Genomic DNA, 22,405 nt, shown 5'->3' with positions numbered 1-22,405 from the left:
ATATACACCCTTTACGATACATAGGGAGACAAAATTTGTACATTCCAGACTCTAAACAGACCGAGAGTGTTTCATGGGAATATATATTAAATAATTCTCTCCTTGAGAAAAACAAAAACTATTCCACCAAAAAGAAACATCAAAAGATATACCCACATTTTTGAATTAAATAGGGTTAGTGCAAGATATATATCACTATATAGGAGCTTATTATCAGCTATACAATATTCAGAGGGCACATGCCAATTTAGCGGAAACAATATTTTTTTGTGTACACATTAGCATATGAGACATGAGTCAATCTAAAGAACATCTATTCCATGGGGGATTGCCAATCTTTCTTGTTTTATTCCCATTATAAATATAGTTCAAACATCGGCTCCAAACCATTATTAATTATATTTAAGATATGAAGATTTCAACATATAAATCCTGCAAGAGAATATAGTTATCTATCGAGTTTCTCACATCAAATAAGTGACAGTCAATATCGAATATATACGATAATTTACCAAGTAACGTGCATGTACAAATATTCAGGTAGAAATACCAAATGTATATAAGAAATATACTAGTCATAATGAGGTAATCTATATTTATATAAATATTCACACACATTATTATCTTTTCCTATAATTATGATGATAGGACATAGGACTATTTCCCACCTAAAAAATATATGCATGTATATAGGTTTCCACTACTTTCCAGAGAGAACACTGTTGTCGCAATACAACATAAAGCTAATTACTAATTTTATATCTTTAGCTGTATCATCTAAGATTTATTCTTTTATATTATGTTAGATTTCAACTCAATATGTGTTGGTTTTCTTAAGCCTGATTTTAAATGTCTATTTTTTCTTTCTGAATGTCCTTTTTTACACGCAAATTTCTTATTTCGAAACAAGATGTAACATTGGTATATGCTCAGGAGCTATTCACACACAGGTACACAAGTTCAACAAGGGTTTGAATGCACTCCTACTTAATGTGGATTGTTGGAATCCCGTCTTAGACGTGGTTCTCCGGGAAGCCGGTCCGCCTTTTTTATCTAGGGGGACCTTTATATTTAATGCAGCAAGAGACATTAAATTACCGCATCATATTATACACAGACGCATGGTATAAAAAGAATAAAAACAGTAAACAAATAATATAATCCAGATATAGGAATCAAGTGAACATTGCTTGCATAAAGGTTCCTGTATGTATTAATAAGAGTTAAATTGGTTACAAACATTTATTCTGAGCTGAGACTATCATACTCAAATATTTAGAGGCAGGACAGCCTCCTTTGGTTCAGAAACACACAAGTTGCTTGCAATTAACTAATCCAGAAGGCTTCCTGGCCCCACCCAGTAAAACAAAGCATATAAGCCCATATCCTTGGGTCCTAGTGAGTGAATGGATGCCATGACTAAGAGCCCTTGACGTGCTTGAAACGCGTAGGCGCAATATACCTACCTATTACTGCCTTGATGGCAAAATGCACCTGATACGGAATTTTAAAGCTTTTTCATACAAATAAAATTGGGAATACGTTCCTTTTTAAACCACATACCTGCAGCGCTGGATCAACTTTCTTCATCCTACTATTGTTTACCGTGGACCGTTGCGGTGATCCGAGCGAAGCAGAAATATCAGGCGTTGGACTGGTGAGCTGGAGGTTTCCTCCCCCTGTTCTAGTACTACTACATTACTATAATACTACTACATTACTATAACAATACTACATTACTATAATAATACTATATTACTATAATAATACCACATTACTGTAACAATACCACATTACTATAATACTACATTACTATAATAACACTACACTACTATAATACTCCATTACTATAATAATACTACATTACTATAACAATACTAAATTACTATAACAATACTACATTACTATAACAGTACTACTACATTACTATAATACTACATTACTATAATAATACCACATTACTGTAACAATACCACATTACTATAATACTCCATTACTATAATAATACTACATTACTCTAACAATACTACATTACTATAATAATACTAAATTACTATAACAATACTACATTACTATAACAGTACTACTACATTACTATAATACTACATTACTATAATAATACCACATTACTGTAACAATACTACATTACTATAATGACACTACACTACTATAATACTCCATTACTATAATAATACTACATTACTATAACAATACTACATTACCATAATAATACTACATTACTATAACAATACTACATTACTATAATAATACAGCTAGGTTTAAACTTAACGGAAATTTTGCGAGATTTCTCCACGTGCTTATTTTAACAATCCAGTTTTCCAGTTTAACTGTCGCTAAATGCAGTCCGGCGGCTCGGTTGGCAGCGTTTGGCAGACACACGAATGTCAAAATTTGGCAGCCCATTTTTTAGATAGTGCCACAGAGCCCTCTGTAGATAATGCCACAGTGCCCTATGTAGATACTGCCACAGTGCCCTCTGTAGATACTGCCACACACCCACCAATAGATAATGCCACAGTGCCCTCTGTAGATAATGCCACAGTGCACTCTGTATATAATGCCACACCCCGTAGATAATGCCACAGTGTCTTCTGTAGATATTGCCACCCACCCACCCATAGATAATGCCACAACTCTGTAGATAATGCCACACACCCCTTAGATAAGACACAGTATCCTCTGTAGATATTGCCACACACCCGTAGATAATGCCACAGTGCCCTCTGTAGATAATTCCACAGTGCCCTCCGTAGATGCTGCCACAGTGCCCTCTGTAGATGCTGCCACAGTGCCCTCTGTAGATGCTGCCACAGTGCCCTCTGTAGATGCTGCCACAGTGCCCTCTGTAGATGCTGCCACAGTGCCCTCTGTAGATATTGCCACACTCACCCCTTGTAGATAGTGCCACTCCCCCCCCCATTAGATAGCTCCATTGAGGCTCCCTCTAGGAGTGGAATCCCCATCCAGAGCGTTGCTGATGCTTTGGCCGGGGATTCCTCTGCTGGAGGAGCCCCTGACGTCACTGTCCATAGACTGTCCCTTGAAGCAGCAGATTGACATTGAATGCTGTTATTTAGTCTATAATCTACAAGTACACCCAGATCCTTCTCAATAATTGAATTCTCTTTGTGTAGCTCCCTCTAAGACATATGATGCATGGAGATTGCTCGTACCCAGATGCATAACTCTACATTTATCCACATTGAACCTCATCTGCCAAGTGGATGCCCAAACACTTAGTGTGCCGAATTCAGCCTGCAATTTACGAACATCATCCATAAACTGAACTATACTAGATAGCTTGGTGTGATCTGAAAAAATAGAAATAGTGCTATTAATCCCATCCTCTATATCAGGGGTCTGTGGCAGCATCTACAGAGTGCACTGTGGCAGCATCTACAGAGGGCACTGTGGCAGCATCTACGGAGGGTACTGTGGCAGCATCTACAGAGGGCACTGTGGCAGCATCTACAGAGGGCACTGTGGCAGCATCTACAGAGGGCACTGTGGCAGCATCTTCAGAGGGCACTGTGGCATTATCTAAAAAGGGGCTGCCCAATCTTGACATGTGTGTCTGCCAAACGCTGCCAACTGAGCTGCCGGACTGCATTTAGCGACACTTAAACTGGAAAACTGCATTGTTAAAATAAGCACGTGGAGAAATCTCTCAAATTTTAAACCTAGTGGTATTATAGTAATGTATTATTATTATTATTATTATTATTATTATTATTATTATTATTATAGTAATATAGTGTTATAGTAGTTCAAATAACTAATTTATTAACAATAATTTTGTATTGTATCAAATTTGAAAGTAATGCGGCCCGTCAACTTCCCATTTTTTCTATATGTGGCCCACTTACCCGGACGAGTTTGAGACCCCTGCTCTATATCATTAATAAAGTTGAATAATAGTGGTCCCAGCACTGAACCCTGGGGTACACCACTTATTACCGGGGACCATTCAGAGTAGGAATCATTGACCACAACTCTCTGGATACGGTTCTTGAGCCAATTCTCAATCCAATTACAAACTATACTTCCTAAACTTATAGTCCTTAATTCACTCATTAAACGTCTATGAGGTACAGTGTCAAATGCCTTTGCAAAGTCCAAAAACACTATATCCACAGCGGCCTCTCTGTCTAGGCTTCTACTCACATCTTCATAAAAACAAATCAGGTTAGTTTGACAACTTCTGTCCTTAGTAAAACCGTGCTGGCTGTCACTTATAATACTATTTTTTGTCACATACTCCTGTATATAGTCATCAATAGCCCCTCAAACATTTTTCCCACAATGGATGTTAAGCTTACTGGCACTATACCAGTCACTAGAGAATCTCTAAAGAACCCATTTAGTAACTCTGCCTTCTCTTGATCTCCTGTGACCAACTCGCCATTACCAATATTTAGGGATCCTACATGTTCAGACCTTGGCTTTTTTGCATTTACATACTTGAAGAATTTTTGGGGATTTGTTTTGCTATCCTTGGCCACCTGCCTTCCATTTTTTGTATTGCTGATTTTATACGTTTTTTGCAGATTTTATTAAGCTCTTTGTAATTTACAAAGGCTACAGCTGTACCCTCAGATTTGTGTTTTTGAAATGCCCTTTTTTTTGTCATATTGTGCTTTTTACAGAAGGTGTAAGCCATGTGGGGTTTAATTTTAGTCGTTTATACTTGTTACCTATAGGAATAAATTTTGCAGTATAATTACCCAAAGTAGATTGGAAAATCCCCCATTTATCATTTGTACCATTATTTGACATTAGTTCTTCCCAGTCTATATCCTGAATTGCAGCCCTCATCCTGGGGAAATTGGCCTTCTTCAAATTAAGTGTTTTTGCCCTCCCGGCCTGTGTTTGTTTTTTACAGTATATGTAAAATATAACTATATTATGATCACTGTTACCGAGGTTTTCACGAACATTGACGTTCCCAACAAGCTCTGCATTATTAGAAATTACCAGATCCAACAGAGCTTCACCTCTAGTCGGGTCTTCCACAAACTGGCCCATAACATTTTCCTGCAACAGGTTGGGGAAATTTCTCCCCTTTGCAGTTGAAGCTGAACCATGACACCAATTAATATCCCGGAAATTAAAATATCCCATTATCACTACTGTACACGCCTATGCAGCCCGCGCCATCTGTTTATATAGCTGAACTTCCATCTCCTCAGTTATATTGGGGGGTCTATAGATTACACCAAAAGTATTTTTTCAGTGTTAACCTCCCTTTGTAATTCCACCCACAGGGTTTCAATCTCCTCACAATCTTCACCCACTATTGTCTCTTTCACACTCACCTCCATATCGCTTCTCACATACAGACATATACCACCACCTTTCCTATTTGGGGTATTGAGTGCAGAATGATCAGAAAACCTTTTTTTTAATTATAGCACGAGGCCTCAACATAACAAAATGTGAAAAAATTGAAAGGGTCTGAAGACTTTCTGAATACATTGTATGAATTGTCACAGGTATTATTGTATAGTCAGCATGACCAAAGCCCTTCCTGTCCATTAAATAATAACATTTTCCATAGAAGAAAATTTCTTGAACTTGGTTTCTTTGATTTCATACTAAGTTTAGACTGATTCAATATTGAAAAACATTCTAGAATACCTATTAAGGAGGGATGAGGAATAGAAAATATAAAAGCGATATAGATCTTGTATGGGACAGGATTGGATGTTATTATGGTAATATATGAACCGATTAAGTAAAATAAGAGGGTTGACACTGTAGAGGGTACCAAAGTCTCCTGTTATCAGTCCCTTTATAATCAGTAGGAGCCTCAAAAAGAGGTTTAGTTGCCAAAAAGAAACCGTAGATGTGTCCCATAGACTACAATAAAGGGAGAAAATCTAGTGATCTTATGGACTCATCAGCATGGATATTGTAAGAGAACTCCCCAACTAATGCAGTACATCACTCAAGTTATCCTATGGACATATTGTGGAGGACATTTTTTACTAAAATCAGCCCTATGGATATAAAATGGATGAGAAATCCAGAAAAAAAGGACATAAATGTTTGATTATTTTTTGCCACTTACTTAATCATCTCTTCTCTGTTTTCCGCAGCAAAATAAAAGGTCTTGGTCTTTGGATGACTGATCCTTATAGCACTTTAAAAGAAGTGAACAGAATAAATGTAAAAATATAAAATCAATTGGTCAATCACAGATATATGCAATGCTGTAATAGGAGTTTATTATCACTATTTTTTGCTCCAAAATATTTAATTTTTCAATAAAGATCGTTTGTTACAACCTTTAAAAACCTCTTATTTTTTTCTGTAAAAATAAAACATTTTCCTTAATTTTTTTTTTATCAGTCTTCAGGCTTATTCAGACGAACGGTATATACGTCCGTGCAACGCGCGTGATTTTCACGCGCGTCGCACGGACCTATATTAGTCTATGGGGCTGTGCAGACAGTTGCGGGATTTTTACGCAGCGTGAGTCCGCTGCAAAAAACTCACGACATTTCCGTTCTTTGTGCGTATTTCGCGCATCACGCACGCATTGAAGTCAATGGGTGCGTGAAAATCACGCGCACCACACGGAAGCAGTTCCGTGGGACGCGCGTGATTCGCGCAACAGCAGTGAAAGGGATGAATGAAAACGGAAAAGAACCACGTGCTTTTCTGTTTACAAACATCCAAACGGAGTGTCATAATGATGGCGGCTGTACGAAAATCACGCAGCCGCGCATCATACGGGGCTGACACACGGAGCCGTTAAGTACCTTTTCGTGCGCAAAACGCTGCATTGTTTTGCGCGCGCAAAACGCACACGCTCGTGTCAATCCGCTGCATCCACAGCGATAACCTCTTGAACATACAATTTTGCAGGTTTCGTAAATTGACTTTAGTCATGATTGAACTTGATGGACATATGTTTTTTTCAAACGTACTAACTATGTAACTTATGTCAATACAATATTTTAGTTTTTCCTTTTTAATAAATTTTCAAAGATTACTAACATTGTATTTTCACTTTGTCATTATGGGGTATTGAGTGCAGAATGATCGGCAAACCTTTTTTTTTTATTTTAGCACAAGGCTTCAACATAACAAAATGTGATAAAATTTAAAGGGTCTGAAGACTTTCTGAATACATTGTATGAATTGTCACAGGTATTATTGTATAGGTAGCAATTTGGATCCCAGAATCTTTTTGTCCCAAATGATGGCATCACATTTCCAGCATTTAGATAGCATTCTACTTTTAGTCTTTCGAGTGATATAAACATCAAAAACAACATATATCTATTGACTTTGATTTATTGAACTAGTTACTTGTTAATTTGCAAATCTGCTGCAATAGTTGAATAACCAGTTAGAATCCTGTATGATCTACCAGGAAAAGCAACAAGATCTCCCTCTCTTTCAGTTTCCATAAACATATTTAAAAATGTAAAAAATATATATATTTTTTTACTTAGGCCAGTATTGACTCACACGCGACCACAGCAGGCAAACACAACACTAAGGGTATGTTCACATGGCCTATTTTCGGCCATTTATCAGGCCATAAACGCCCGAAAATCGGCTGAAAAATCGGAAGCAGAACGCCGCCTCCAAACATCTGCCCATTGATTTCAATGGGAAAAACAGGCGTTCTGTTCCAACAGGCCGTTTTTTTACACGGCCGTTTAAAAAAAGTGCAGGTCACTTCTTAGGATGTTTTTGAAGCCGGTAACGTCATACCATCTGGTTTGGCGTGGCAAACACACTAACTAAGATGGCGTCCAGGCTGTTTCTCCTGGCGCCAACAATTTAAAGTGACAGTAGCTAACCATCATTGCCCAAACAACACAAAATAGACATCTGCTACGTGGTGAATATACACAATCAATGCACAGCTATATATCTTTCTCCTGTACTGTACTCCTGGGGAGCGAAAGCAAGTTAATACACCAACATATGCCATATTTTAAAGAAACAGTGCCAATTTCAGGCACACTACATTTGACAGAATATATATATATATATATATATATATATATATATACTAGCAGAGTTACCCGGGTTCACACAGGTCTAATTGTTTGTTGTTTGTGTGGTTAAAAACGTTGTGCTTTTGTATTGCAATTTTTTATGAATACATAGAGAGCTGAAACCCGGTCTAAAACCTTCAAAAGCGTCTGATTTTCTTAGGTGCCGAATTTGGTGAAGATTGGTCCAATCGTTTGCCATAAGGAATAGAGACAACAGAAATTCATCTTTATATATATATATATATATATATATATATATATATATATATATATATATATATATATATATTTTAGAAAAAGTACACAGCACTGCCTGGTTATAACTTGTCGGTCTGTCTGTTTGTGTGTTCATTGGATTTGTTCCAAGGGTGCCCACGACTCTAATCCATGCCCTCGTATTTTCTTGGTTTATGGGCGAATCGCTAGTAGCCCTATATACCCCGGCAGTTACACACTGTTTATTTCAATTTTAACTTCCTAAATACCTAACCGCTAAACTGGTAGGAAATGGAGTCATAAGACTGTGACAGAGCCTGTTGATTAACAACATTGGCAGTTTTATTACCAGTTGGCCATTGACTATGGTTGGATCATAATTGAAAACAGCATCTTGCAGAGGTCTGGCCGACCATATTTCCAGACATATGTCATGCAATCTTGGGAATACTCATGTATGTGCCTCAGGATACCGATAAAGGAAGAAGGCAGGATGAACTGTCGACCAACAGGTCTCCTGTCAGCTTGTATTGCATCCATCATGTTGATGTATTCCGTTGCAAGCAGTTGTGCTTGATCTGTTGCGATATCAGTTGGTCTTTCGGATTTAACCTTGGCATAAACGTCGACTAACACTTGGTGATTCAAGTCACCAAAGGCCAGTAGCCAATTTGTTATGCCAGGATCACTGCTGCGAACCATCATCATGGAAGCATAAAAGTCAATGCATGATGCTGACTTATCCTATGATGTATCTCACTTATTATCTGAGAAATGTAAAAGTGATAGCCATCTGGGCCATTCAAGAAAACCAATGGATACTACAGGGCATCATAGGACCTGTGAAATTAGTTTATCCTTTCCAGCACATTGTCTCTCTTGTACAAGACAATATCCTGCCGATTAGAAATGTCCCTAACCATGATTATGGCAACTTCATTGATGGTTGGTCCCTTGTTCCAGGATGTTGGCCTCGTGCTTTGTCAGCTTGAATCACCAATTTGTATGCAGGCGACTGCATTCTTTCATCGGCAGCCTTGAACAATTGTACGTATGGATTGTGCCGGTGCAACATGTTTTGCAAAATGCAGACAATGTGCGACTTAGTGAGGGGATTGTTACTATGACGGGATTCTACTTCTGCAGTGCTGCCACCCATGGTTAAAACTTGAAGATATAAAGACAATGCTTCCAGATTGTCTTTGTTAAACGATGGCAAACAAGATCCAATCGTGTGATAGACTTGCCCCTGGATCTTGAACGTTGGCATATATCCTGGCTTCAGCACACGTTTTCCACATCCAAATTACGTCATCTGGAAAGCATTGTTGTAGACCTAGTTATGGAACCATTTAGCAAAGTTGCGAGCTTTTCTGGTGCAACAGATAAATCAGGTATACTGACATTTCCATCAGAGTAGCACATTCCTGGTCGTTCATCTTCATACTTAAGTGCACTACAGTGTAAGCATTGTTTCTCCATTCAACCAATCAGAAGCAACAGAGCTTGACCATATTGGGATTTTGAATTGTAATGGAAAGCAGAATTATGCATATCAGCCTAGGTAGAAGCTCGTCGATTAGCATATTGCACCTGGTCAGCCTGGAGACAGGCTTTGGTCTGTTGGGGAGTCTCTGCTGCTCATCTGTCTCGCTGAGACTGCAGTTGTGCCTCAGTCTTCTGGGGAGTTTTTGTAGCTTGCTCTTGGCTGTGATGCATCTTTTCAGCCTGGAGACGGGCTTGGGTCTGCTGGGAAGTCTCTGGTGCTCGTCTGTCTAGCTGAGACTGCAGTCATGCCTCAGTCTACTGGGGAGTTTCAGTAGCTCACTGTTGGCTGTGACGCATATTTTCAGCCTGGAGATGGGCTTGGGTCTACTGAGGAGTTTCAGCAGCTCGGACAGCAAACATGCACTTTGCCGCAGGAGTCTTTTGTCCAAGTGCAGGGTTACTTTTTGGAGGCATGACTAGTATGAAAGGGTTTCAATTTATGAGAATGCTCAGATCCAGTATAGGTTCACGGTAAATAACACCTCGAGTAAAGAAGAATGGCTGGGTTGTTATGGAAACCCGGTGTAAAACAAAAATGGCTGGGTTGTTAAGGAAACCTGGTCTGAAACTTTGTGTTTGTGAGTGAGGCTAAGACCGAAGGACCTGCGAGCTTCTATTGGCTTATACAGGTAATCTGATGTGATATGGAGGAATCTCCTTGATGTGGAAGGCAGTGGTGCAAGTATAGGTACAATACTTTCGTGGCGAATAGCTTGTCGAGTAAAGAAAAATGGCTGTGTTGTTATGGAAACCCGGTTTTAAACAAAAATGGCTGGGTTGGTTTGGAAACCTGGTCTAAAACTGTGTGTATGTGAGTAAGGCTAAGAATGTAGGACCTGTGTGCTTCTATTGGCTAATACAGGTCATTTGATGTGATATGGAGGAAGGTCCTTGATGTGGAAGCCAGTGGTGCCATATTTGCTTTTGCAAATATGTCAAGAACGGTAGGTCCTAAATAGCTGAAACCCGTTCTAAACCTTAGGAAGAGTGTGATTTACTTATGTGCCAAATTTGGTGCAGATTAGTCCAGTCGTTCGGCCATGCATAAAGAACAGACAACAGAAATTCATTTTATATATGTATATATATCTATCTATATATCTATGTGCTTTTGTGAATATGTAGAGAACGGTAGGTCCTAGAGAGCTGAAACCTTTAGAAGTGTGTGATTTACATATGTCCCAAATTTGGTGCAAATTGGTCCAGTCGTTTGGCCGTGCATAAAGAACAGACAACAGAAATTCATTTATATATATATATATATATATATATATGTACATACATATATATATATATATATATATATATATATAGAGAGAGAGAGAGAGAGAGAGAGAGAGAGAGAGAGAGAGAGAGAGAGAGATAGATAGATGTATATACAAGGCCGATTCTAGCTTTTCTGCTGCCTGAGGTGAAAATTTAAATGGGGCCCCCACCCGCAAAAAAAATCATAAATAGGAACTCCAAGTAGCCAGCCTCTATCAGATCATTCACATTTTTAAGTCAAAACCAAAAAAATTAAAACTATGTATTTTCGTACTGCTAACTTTTCTTTTATGGTAAGTTCCACTGGACTGTTTGGACTAAGTCGTAGATTCGTTGGACTACTTCGATTTACGTTTTTTAAAAAAAATAAAATGCTGAAAAAGGGTTGCATGAGGGAGTATTTTTTTCAATAAAAAAAAATTCTTAGGTCTCTGTGTTTTTTTAATATTTTATTATCGCCTTAGTAATGGCCGCTGAGTGATTGACGGCGTCCACTACTTAGGCTGGGGCTTAGTGTTAGCCAGTAAAAAGGCTAGCACTAACTCCACATTATTACCCCAATACCCATCGCCACCAGGGGTAACAGGAAGAGCCGGGTACCATCTGTAGTGGTGGTCGGGCACTGGGGCAACCGCAGGCTGGTATTATAATACTGGAAAGGGATAAAAACTTTGGCCCTTCCCATCGTTGTAATGCTATGCTGCGGCTTTATTGTATCTGGCTGATTATGATTTTTCAATTATTAATTTATTTTTAAACAAATGATGTGCGGTCCCCCCCATTTTTCATAACCATCCAGATACAATAAAGCAGCCACAACCTATTATTACCACGGTGGGAAGGGCCACGGTTTGCGTCCTTACCCAGCCTAGTAATATCAGCCTGCGGCCGCCCCATATTCCCATCTATCACTTCAGATGGTCAGATACTAGATAGTACCCGGCTCTTCCCGATGCCCCTGGTGGTGGTGGTGGGTACCGGGGTAGTAATGGGGGGTTAGAGCTAGCCTTTTTACTGGCTAATCCTAAGCCCTGCCTTAGTAGTGGACACTGGCAATCAGACAACTGCCATTACTATGGTGGTAATAAGGTTTTATAAAACACACAGACATAAGACATTGAAATAATAACTCCCCCACACAACCCTCCTTTGACCATTTTATTTAACCCCTTTAGGACACAGCCTGTTTTGGCCTTGTGGATACAGATGATTTTTTCAAATCTGACATGTGTCACTTTATGTGGTAATAACTCCGACATGCTTTTACCTATCCAAGCGATTCTGAGATTGTTTTCTCGTGACATATTGTACTTTATGTTAGTGAAAAAATTTGGTCGATAAATTCAATATTTATTTGTGAAAAACTTCAAATTTTAGCAAAAATTTGCATTTTTCTAAATTTAAATGTATTTGCTTGTGAAACAGATAGTAATACCACACAAAATAGTTACTAGTTAACATCCCCCATATGTCTACTTTATGTTTGCATCATTTTTTTTCACGTAATTTTATTTTTCTAGGACGTTACGAGGCTTAGAACTTTAGCAGCAATTTCTCATATTTTCAATAAAATTTCAAAAGGCTATTTTTTCAGGGACCAGTTCAGTTCTGAAGTGGCTTTGAGGGCCTTATATATTAGAAAGTCCCCATAAATCACCCCATTATGAAAACTGTACCCCTCAAGGTATTCAAAACCACATTCAGAAAATATTTTAACCCTTTAGGCGTTTCACAGGAATTAAGGCAAAGTAGAGGTGAAATTTACGAACTTCATTTTTTTTGCCGAAATTCATTTGTAATAAAAAAAAATCTGTAACACAGAAGGTTTTACCAGAGAAACGCAACTCAATATTTATTGCCCAGATTCTGCAGATTTTAGAAATATCCAACATGTGGCCCTAGTGCGGTAATGGACTGAAATACCGGCCTCAGAAGCAAAGGAGCACCTAGTGGATTTTGGGGCCTCCTTTTTTTAGGAATATATTTTAGGCACCATGTCAGGTTTGAGGAGGTCTTGTGGTACCTAAACAGTCGAAACCCCCCCAAAGTGACCCCATTTTGGAAACTACACCCCTCAAGGCATTTTTCTAGGGGTATAGTTAGCATATTGACCACACAGTTTTTTTGCAGAATTTAGTGGAATTAGTCTGTGAAGATGAAAATCACCTATTTTTCTGTGGAAACATAGAATTTTTTCATTTTTACAAGGAATAAAGGAGAAAAAGCACCCCAAAATTTGTAAAGCAATTTCTCCCGATTACGGCAATACCCCATATGTGGTCATAAACTGATGTTTGGACCCACAGCAAGGCTCAGAAGGGAGGGAGCGCCTTTTGGATTTTGGAGCGCAGATTTTGCTGTATTGGTTTTCAGTGCCATGTCGGGTTTGCAACGCCCCGGAGGGACCAAAACAGTGGAAACCCCCCAAAAGTGACCCCATTTTGGAATCTACACCCCTCAAGGAATTTTTCTAGGGGTATAGTGAGCATTTTGGCCCCTCAGGATCTTTTTTAGAGCTAAGGTGACCAAAAAACAGCGATTTTGGCGCTTTAAATTCTTTATTTATTACAGCGTTCACCGTGCGCAATAAATTACGTTTTAATTTATTCTGCCGGTCGGTACGATTATGGCGATACCATATGTGTATAGATTTTTTTAAGTTTTGCAGCGTTTGCACAATAAAATTAAGTTTCTATAAAATAATTTATTTTCTGGGACACGCTATTTTGAGCCGTAACGTTTTTATTTTTTCGTCAAAAAAGCTGTGGGAGGTCTTGTTTTTTGCGGGACAGGTTGTAGTTTTTATTGGTACCATTTTGGGGTAAATGCGACTTTTTGATCACTTTTTATTCTCTATCTTGGGAGGGGTGGTGACCAAAAAATAGCGATGCTGACAGTTTTCCGTTTATTTTGTTTGCGGCGTTCACCATGCGGAAAAATTAACATTATAGTTTCATAGATTGGGTCGTTACGAACGCGGCGATACCAAATATGTGTACTTTTTTTTAACGTTTTCATTTTTTCCCTATAATAAATGACTTATTATAGGAAAACAAAACCTTTTATTTTTACACTTTTATAAAACATTTTTATTAACTTTTTTTTACTTTTTACACTTTATATTTTTGTTTATTGACTTTTTTTTTTACTTGACACTTTCTTTTCTTGACCTGCAGCTCTGATCGCTGCTAGAATACATTACACTACCTAGGTAGTGTAATGTATTCCAACTGTCAGTGTGACGTCACAGTCACTCTGACAGTTGGTCTACGAGGATCAGCAGAGGCTGATCCTCATAGGCTGAGATACATGGCAGACTTGGGGGCCGTTGTCTGGCCCCCGGGTGCCATCACAAGCATCAGAAGCCCCCACGATTGCATGGGGGCTGCTGATGCGCTACAAACCCGCTACATGCGGAGATTGCAATCGAGCCCCGCATGTAACGGGTTAATTGCCGAAATCAGCGGCGATGAGCCGCTGATCGGCAACACTGGAGAGTGTCAGCTGTCGGGAACAGCTGATCTCCAAGTTCCCGATGCACACTGTCGCCGACAGTGTGCATCGGGAACGGCACAGTTGATGGGCTTCCGTCCATGGCAGACCCGAAGTTTGGCTTCCGTTTGCCATACTAACTATCGGCAGACCCCGCGATTTCGGACGGGGGTCTGCCGATATGTTAGAAACCCCTAAAATTCGGCGATTGCACCCGATCGCCGAATTTAAGGGGTTAATGCGCCGAAATCAGCGGCAAAGGACCGCTGGCCGGCAATAGGGGAGTGTCAGCTGTCGGCGACAGCTGACCTCCCGATTCATGGTGCACACTGTCGCCGACGGTGTGCACCGGGATTAACTCAGTAACTGTACGTCCTCGTGCGGGAAGTAACCTCCCGCAACGACGGACAGTTACGTCCTGGTGCGGATAGGGGTTAAAAAAACAACTTAATTATCGAAGTAGTCCAACAAAACCACCACTTAGCCCAAATGGTCCAGCGGAACCTGCAAAACAAAAATTAGCAGTATTAAGAATAAAATAAAACCTTATAGTCACCTACAGGAGTCTTCTGTCTTTTCCCCTGCACCGTAATAGAAACTAGAGGTCAATAAACTCTAATTTCTATTGTGATGCACAGGACCTAGAGATACGGCAGAAATATTAATAGGTATTAATAATTCTGGAGCATCTGGTGGGTTCGGTGCACCAGAGAAATCGAATGCAGGGATTTCTAAAGTTACAGAAGAATCCCTGTATTCGCTATGTGACCAGGGTTACTAGCAGTCACATTGAAGTGTTCGGTAACGTTGAGGGGCAGGAGGAGGCATTTGAATTGCCGGGCGGTCCTGCATTCCCAGCAGGCAGGGCCCGGAAACTCATTTGAATTGACAGGCAGCTCCTGCAATGACTGCAGCGGCTGTCGCTCTTTAACCTCTTCCCGATATTTGACGTATCCATACGCCAAAGTCGGGTTGGGGAAGTATGGAACGGGCTTAATAGAAGTCTGTCAGAATCAGGATATACTGCAATACATTAGTATTGCAGTATATAGTGCAAGCTATCTAACGATCGCTGGTTGAAGTCCCCTAGGGGGACTAATGAAAAAAGTAAAAATTAGTAATATAAAGTTTTTTTTTAATGTCAAAAAAATTAATAAATATTAAAAGTTCAAAAAACCCAATTTTCCACCTAGAGCATAGTAAAAAAATTAATCGATAAACATAATTGGTATCGCCGCATCCGTAAAAGTCTGAAATATTACAATATATAGTTATTTAACCCGCACGGTGTACGCCGTAAAAAAAAATTAAACAACAGAATATGTATTTTTTTTATCAAAACGTCACATGTACCCCAAAATTGTATCATTAAAAACTACCTGTTAGGGCAGATACAGATGGACGTTGCGTTTTTGCGCGCGCAAACAACGCAGCGTTTTGCGCGCGCAAAAACTATTTGACAGCTGTGTGTGTCATCCGTGTCTGACGCGCGGCTGCGTGATTTTCGCGCAGCCGCCATCATAGAGATGAGGCTAGTCGACGGCCGTCACTGTCCAAGGTGCTGAAAGAGCTAACTCTTTCAGCACCCTCGACAGTGAATGCCGAACACAATATCGAAAAACCTGTTGAAAAAAAAGAAAAAGTCGTACTTACCGAGAACTTCCCGGCCGTTGCCTTGGTGACGCGTCCTTGGTGACGCGTCCTTGGTGACGCGCCTCTCGACATCGGGCCCCACCTCCCTGGATGACTCGCCAGTCCATGTGACCGCTGCAGCCTGTGCTTGGCCTGTGATTGGCTGGAGCTGTCACTTGGACTGAATTGTCATCCCGGGAGGTCAGACTGGAGGAAGAAGCCGGGAGTTATGGGTAAGTCAGAACTTCGTTTTTTTTACAGGTTCATGTTTTTTGGGATCGGTAGTCACTGTCCATGGTGCTGAAACAGTTTAACTCTTTCAGCACCATGGACAGTGACTATCTCCTGACGTCGCGTACCGATAATTTTTTTGCCGAGTTCGGCCGAACCTGGTGAAGTTCGGTTCGCTTGTCCGTCTTCGCTCATCGCAAAGACACTCCGTTTGGATGTTCGGAAACAGAAAAGCACGTGGTGCTTTTCTGTTTACATTCATCCTTTTGACAGCTGGTGCGCTGTTTCAGTCGGTTCGCACGGAAGTGCTTCCGTGCAACCTGCATGGTTTTCACGCACCCATTGACTTCAATGGGTGCGTGATGCGCGAAATACGCAGAGTTATTGAACCTGTCGCGCTTTTTGCGCAGCAGACAAACGCTGCGCAAAAAGCACGGACTGTCTGTACTGCCCCATAGACTTGTATTGGTCCATGCGTGCCGCGTGAAAACCACGCGGCCCGCACGGACCGAATACACGCTCGTGTGAATCCCCCCTTATCCTGCAAAAAATAAGCCCTCATACCACTTAATCGACGGAAAAATAAAAAAGTTATCGCTCTCTGTATTTGGCAACACAAAATAAATTTTCTTTTTTAAACTTAGGTTTTTACTTGTAAAAGTAGTAAAATATAGAAAAAACTATATATATTTGGTATTGCCGTAATTGTATTGACCCACAGAATAAAGTTAACATGTTGTTTTAATTGCACAGTGAATTCCCTAAAAACGAAGCTCAAAAAACAATGGAGGAATCGCTGTTTTTTTCATTTTCTACCCCACAAATAATTTTTTACCCATTTCCTAGTATATTATATGGCACAATAAATGGTGCTACGAAAAACTACAACTCGTCCCGCAAAAATCAAGCCCTCATAGGACTATATCATTGGAAAAAGAAAAAAGTTATGGCTTTTGGAAGGTGGGGAAGAAAAAACAAAAATAAAAATCTGAAAAATGGCTGTGGCGGGAAGTGGTTAATAAAATGGCGCCTGTCTTCCCGCTAGAAGCGAGAGTCGCCATGGGTTCCTGTAAACTGTTCATGCCACAGAGCATGTGCAGCTCACAGCTAGAATGGCTCCAGCATAGGAGATAGATTCAGCTCCCATCCCTACTTTCCTATCTCCTGGGTGCAGTGCTTCACCTGCCATGAGGCGCCACTTACAACGCTCATGCTCCTGCCTTAACTAATTTAGAAGGGGTCGGAATAATCCACCCCATAGAGCCCTCAAATCACTATGATGGAAGGGTAGGGGTTGTGTGTGTGTGGGGGGGGGTCTGAGCGTCTGACTTATTGCAGAGGGCTCCATAGAGGGGGATACTGCCCCCCCCCTTTAGAGCAGTCAGTCAGATGCTCAGACCCCCTCTAACCTTGCAGTATAGTAACTAGTGAGGGCTCTATGGGTGTGTTATTCCACCCTATAGAGCCCTCTGCTGTCAGTAAAATGTCCAGACCCCCCTTGCAGTATAGCCCCGGCCCCCCAGCATTGGCCGACCCCTTTTATATTAGTAGGGGCAGGAAGCTGAGCGCAGTATAATCCTTCCCCATAAACCTGCCCCCACTAATTTAAAAGAGATCGGCTGGCGCTGAAGGTCGGGGGATTCTACAAGGGTTGGTCTGAGCATTTTACTGACAGCCGAGGGCTCTATAGGGGGGAATAATCCTCCCCATAGAGTCCTCACTAGCTACCATACTGCAAGGTTAGCGGGGTTTGAGCGTCTGACTGACTGATGAGGGCTCTAAGGGGAATCTGCCCCCTTAGAGCCCTTAGCAGTCAGTTAGACGCCCAGACCCCCACCTTGCAGTCTAGTAATTAGTCAGGGCTCTGTGGGGGGGGGGGATTATTCAGCCCCATAGAGCCCTCGGCTGTAAGTAAGATGCTCAGACAACCCCCATCACTTAAATTAGTGGGGGCAGGAAGCTGAGCGCAGTATAGCTCATCCGCACAGCAGTTAGTCAGTACCCCCCTTGCAGTATAATCCCCCCATAGCGCCCTCAGTAGTTATTATACTGCAAGGGCGAGGGGTTTTAGTGTGCTTGGTGCAACTTTCTAATTCCTTTTTACTTAAAATAATTTTTACTTTTTGAGATATAGCTGCTTTGTATCCTGTATATAAAGCAGCTGTATATAGCGCTGAATCCTGTATCCGTCAGGTCAGTGGGACTGACAGATTCAGTGTCAGCGGGTCCTGCATGATCGAGCTGTTACCGATCACATCTAAGTTCATAACTTAGTCATCTGCCAGAGGGAAAAATGTTTCCCCATGGTAGAGTACAAGAAGGTCTAATTCCCAGGTGAGGCTTTCTTGTACTCCGACATCATCAAACATTTTTCCTTCTGGCAGATGATTTTTCTGTTGACAGGTATTACAGTTCTTACGGGGCGGAGTTAGGGGAGCAAACTCGTCAATTTCCCAGTGCCCCCAGAATGGGCTGCTACTCTTGGGGCCAGTGCTGTGTGCTTGTCCCCAGGCTAAAATTGGCCAACCAACCCCTGGCCATTGGCTCCCTGTTCCGCCGTTTGCTCTTGTAGGCCACAGCCTGGTTTATCGGGAGATCGGGAGCACGCTGCTGATGTCAGTGGCCCGGCACGATGATGTCACTGCATCATGCCGTCCACGCCGGGCCACTGAAGTCAGTTGAAATTCAGAACGTCCAGCTGGGGTTACAAGTCTGTTAGGTTTTAAAAAGGGGGCATAAAAGAGGGTCATGCAAAAGGGGGCATCCTTATTGTGGAAGAAAAAGGGGCATTAGTACTGAGTGGGGGCATAAAAGGCCACATTACTAGTGAGTGGAGACATTATTACTGTGTGGAGATAAAGGGGGTATTAGTACTGAGTGGGAACACTATTAATGGGTGGGGGCACTAAAAGTGGCTCTAGCACTGGGTAAGGTGTAAATGGGGCACTATTACTGTGTAGGGGAACAAAAGTAGCACTTACTATGTGGGCCTTTTAATGGTAACAAAAGGGGGTATGTACTATTACAGTGTGGGGCACCTAGAGGAGGCATTATTACAGTCTGGGGCACGTTGTATAGGGAGTTTGTGTAGCGGTAGGGAATAGTTAGGGAGTCTGCTACAAAAGCAAGGACCCAAGGCTATCTGTGTTATATTCTGCAGGGCCTAGGAAATTGTGGGTGGGAGATGTTGTCATTGCGGTCTTGCCTGGATGAAGAAGAAAAGGTGAAAGTGAAAAACTCTTATCATATAAGACGTCACCTGTGAGTCATTAGATATAACTATACTGCAATCACTTATATGGTCTGCAGATCTCCTGTGTATAACTGGCATCTACCTCTATAAGGTAATTATTAAGTAACAGTATGGTGCTATTATTGGTAATGTTGGTCTTACAATCTATGTAAATTACTGTGGTGGGGGCTGTGGGGAAGTGTGAGTGGGGCAGCAGATGATAAGGCTAAGTGACAGTCTGCAGAGTGGCATGTGATGTACTTTGACATGTAGGTGATACTTACGTGTGGGATGTGCGCCCATAACTTGTGTACAGCCCAGGGCCTAAGATCATATTAATCCACCACTTGCATCAAGCCAGCACAGGCAGACCACTACAATACAGCAGGTAGAGCAAAGAAACCAGCCCAGGATGTGCCGCTTCAAAACAGCGCTAAGCACGATCTGTCCTGGACTGGCTTGAATGTAGTTGCAGAGAGTGATGCTGCAAATGAGACTGGCTGCCGAGGAGAGATATGGGGCTGTGCAGTGCAGAACGTACTATTTGCACTGCACTGCACTGATTGGCAGTAAGAATAATTCTTTAAATCTTTTCCATACTTTAAACATCACTTTAACAAATAAACAAATGTTTTCCTATTTAAAAAATGTACTGGATATATTGCGTGTTTGATGTGTAAAGCTAGTAATGAGAAAACTCTGATAGATTTGGGAGGGGGGAGGTGCCTATTTATAATTCGCCTCAGGCAGCAGAGGGGCTAGGTTCACCCCTGCCTTGGTGCACCATATAGCATCTGTGTATGTGTCGTGCAGAAACACATACACAGATGCTAATAAAAATGGCTGCCCCCATGGAAGTACAAACATATGAATAAATTCAGTTACATTAGGGAACATATTAAAATAGTTAGAAAAAATAAGCCCATAACTTAAAACACATGAAATAAAAAAAAACAATTCTAACACCTTTCCTTTATACTGTAACTAACATAGTGACATGTCAGAAGTTTTGATTGGTGGGGTCCGAGCACTGAGACACCTGCAGATCACTAAAACGAAGCGGCAGAAGTGCTCGGGTAAATGCTGTGTTGATTCATTTCTGATCGGCTTTTTTTCAGAGCCATGTACGGGTTCAATAGAAAGTCCATGGGCCCGTACACCGCTCGAAGAAAAGCTGATCAGAAATTAAGCGATACAGCGCTCACCCGAGCACTTATACCGCTTTGTTTTAGTGATCGGTGGGGGTCCCAGTGCTCGGGCCCCCACCGATCATAACTTCTGACATGTCACTATGACATGTCTAAAGTTTTTTTTACAGTTCAAGCAGTCAGACACCCCCCTTACAGTATAATAACTACTGAGGGTGCTATGGGTGAGATTATACTGCAAGGGGGGGTCTGAGCGTCCGACGGCTCAGTGGGCGGGGGTTATCCCCCCATAGAGCTCTCAGCATTCAGTCAAATGCAATGAACCTCCTTGCAGTATTATAACTACTGGGGGGGTGGGCGGGGTTTTACTGCAGGGGGGGTCTGAGCATTTTACTGACTGCTAAGGGCTTTATGGGAAAGAATTATACTGTGCTCAGCCTCCTGCCCCCACTAATTTGAAAGTGATCAGCCGAAGCTAGGAGGGGAATTATACTGCAAGGGGGAGTTTGTGGGAGGAATGATCTCCCACATAGAGCCCTCACTAGTTACTATACTGCAAGGTGGGGGTCTAAACATCTAACTGACCACTGAGAGCTCAAAAGGGGGAGGAATCCCCCCCATAGAGCCTTCTGCAGTCAGTCAGAAGCTCAGAACCCCCCAATCACCTTTGCAGTATAGTAACTGCTGAGGGCTCTAGGAGGGTATTATCCCTCCCCTAGATCCCTCAGCTGTCAGTAAGATGCGCAGAGCCCCCCATTGCAGTCCATACCTCCCAACTTTCAAGTATCACAAAGAGGGGTAGCGGATGCGGCATTTGTTTTTCGTTTAACCCCTTCAGGGCTGAGCCTGTTTTGGCCTTGTGGACCAGGCCAATTTTTTAAAATCTGATGTGTTAATTCAATGTTTTTACCTATCCAAGTGATTCTGAGATTTTTTAATCATGTCATATTGTACTTTAAGTTAGTGGTAAAATTTGGTCGATACATTAATTGTTTATGTGTGAAAAACACCAAAATTTAGAGAAAATTTTCAAAAATTTGCATTTTTATCAGTTTAACCAGTTCAGCACGGGGATATTTTGAGCCTTCAGGACCAGACACCGTTTAGCCCTTTTTAGCAGGTGTTAGTTAAATGGCTATAAAGTTTTTATTGGTTGGGCTAGCGACGTGATTTTCACAATGTTTTTAGACAATGCAGGTTTCTTTTTTTACCATTTTTATACACATCGTTTTTGCTATTTTAGAATTCTTAGGCTTAAAGTTTGAAAATAATAGTAAAAATATAAGCTTTTTTACTTTTCAGTTATTTTTTTTGGTAATAACATAGTTAGTTTTACAGTAAAATAGACCTTTTATTTGTGATAGTCATTGTCTACCGTAAATTTTTATATATTACATGTCTACATTTTGGGTAATTGGGTCAGGGTTAGTGTTACGACAATGATTGGTGGGGGGTAAGTTTTTTTGGGGTGCGTATTTTATGTGTATTTATTATAAAAAAAATTTGCACTTTACTTTACTTTTATTTTTTTATTACTATGGTCTGTCCCTCAAAGGTCAGAGAAGACCTTTGGGGGACTTTATATATTTTTTTTCCTTCTT

General features: G+C 41.0%; 1 protein-coding gene across 1 annotated transcript in view; it reads right to left on the bottom strand.

Moving 5' to 3' along the window:
- Positions 1-22,405, bottom strand: part of IPCEF1 (interaction protein for cytohesin exchange factors 1) — a 160,808-nt gene that overhangs the window by 44,655 nt on the left and 93,748 nt on the right. The window contains exon 4 of the mRNA XM_075864341.1: positions 6,092-6,163. Within this exon, the coding sequence (XP_075720456.1) occupies positions 6,092-6,163 (72 nt within the window). The remainder of the gene's footprint in view (positions 1-6,091; positions 6,164-22,405) is intronic.

Source organism: Rhinoderma darwinii, chromosome 4 (assembly GCF_050947455.1).
Source record: "Rhinoderma darwinii isolate aRhiDar2 chromosome 4, aRhiDar2.hap1, whole genome shotgun sequence".
Lineage (NCBI taxonomy): Eukaryota > Metazoa > Chordata > Amphibia > Anura > Rhinodermatidae > Rhinoderma > Rhinoderma darwinii.
Note: the sequence above shows the minus strand (reverse complement) of the source record. Positions and strands in the feature narration are given on the sequence as shown.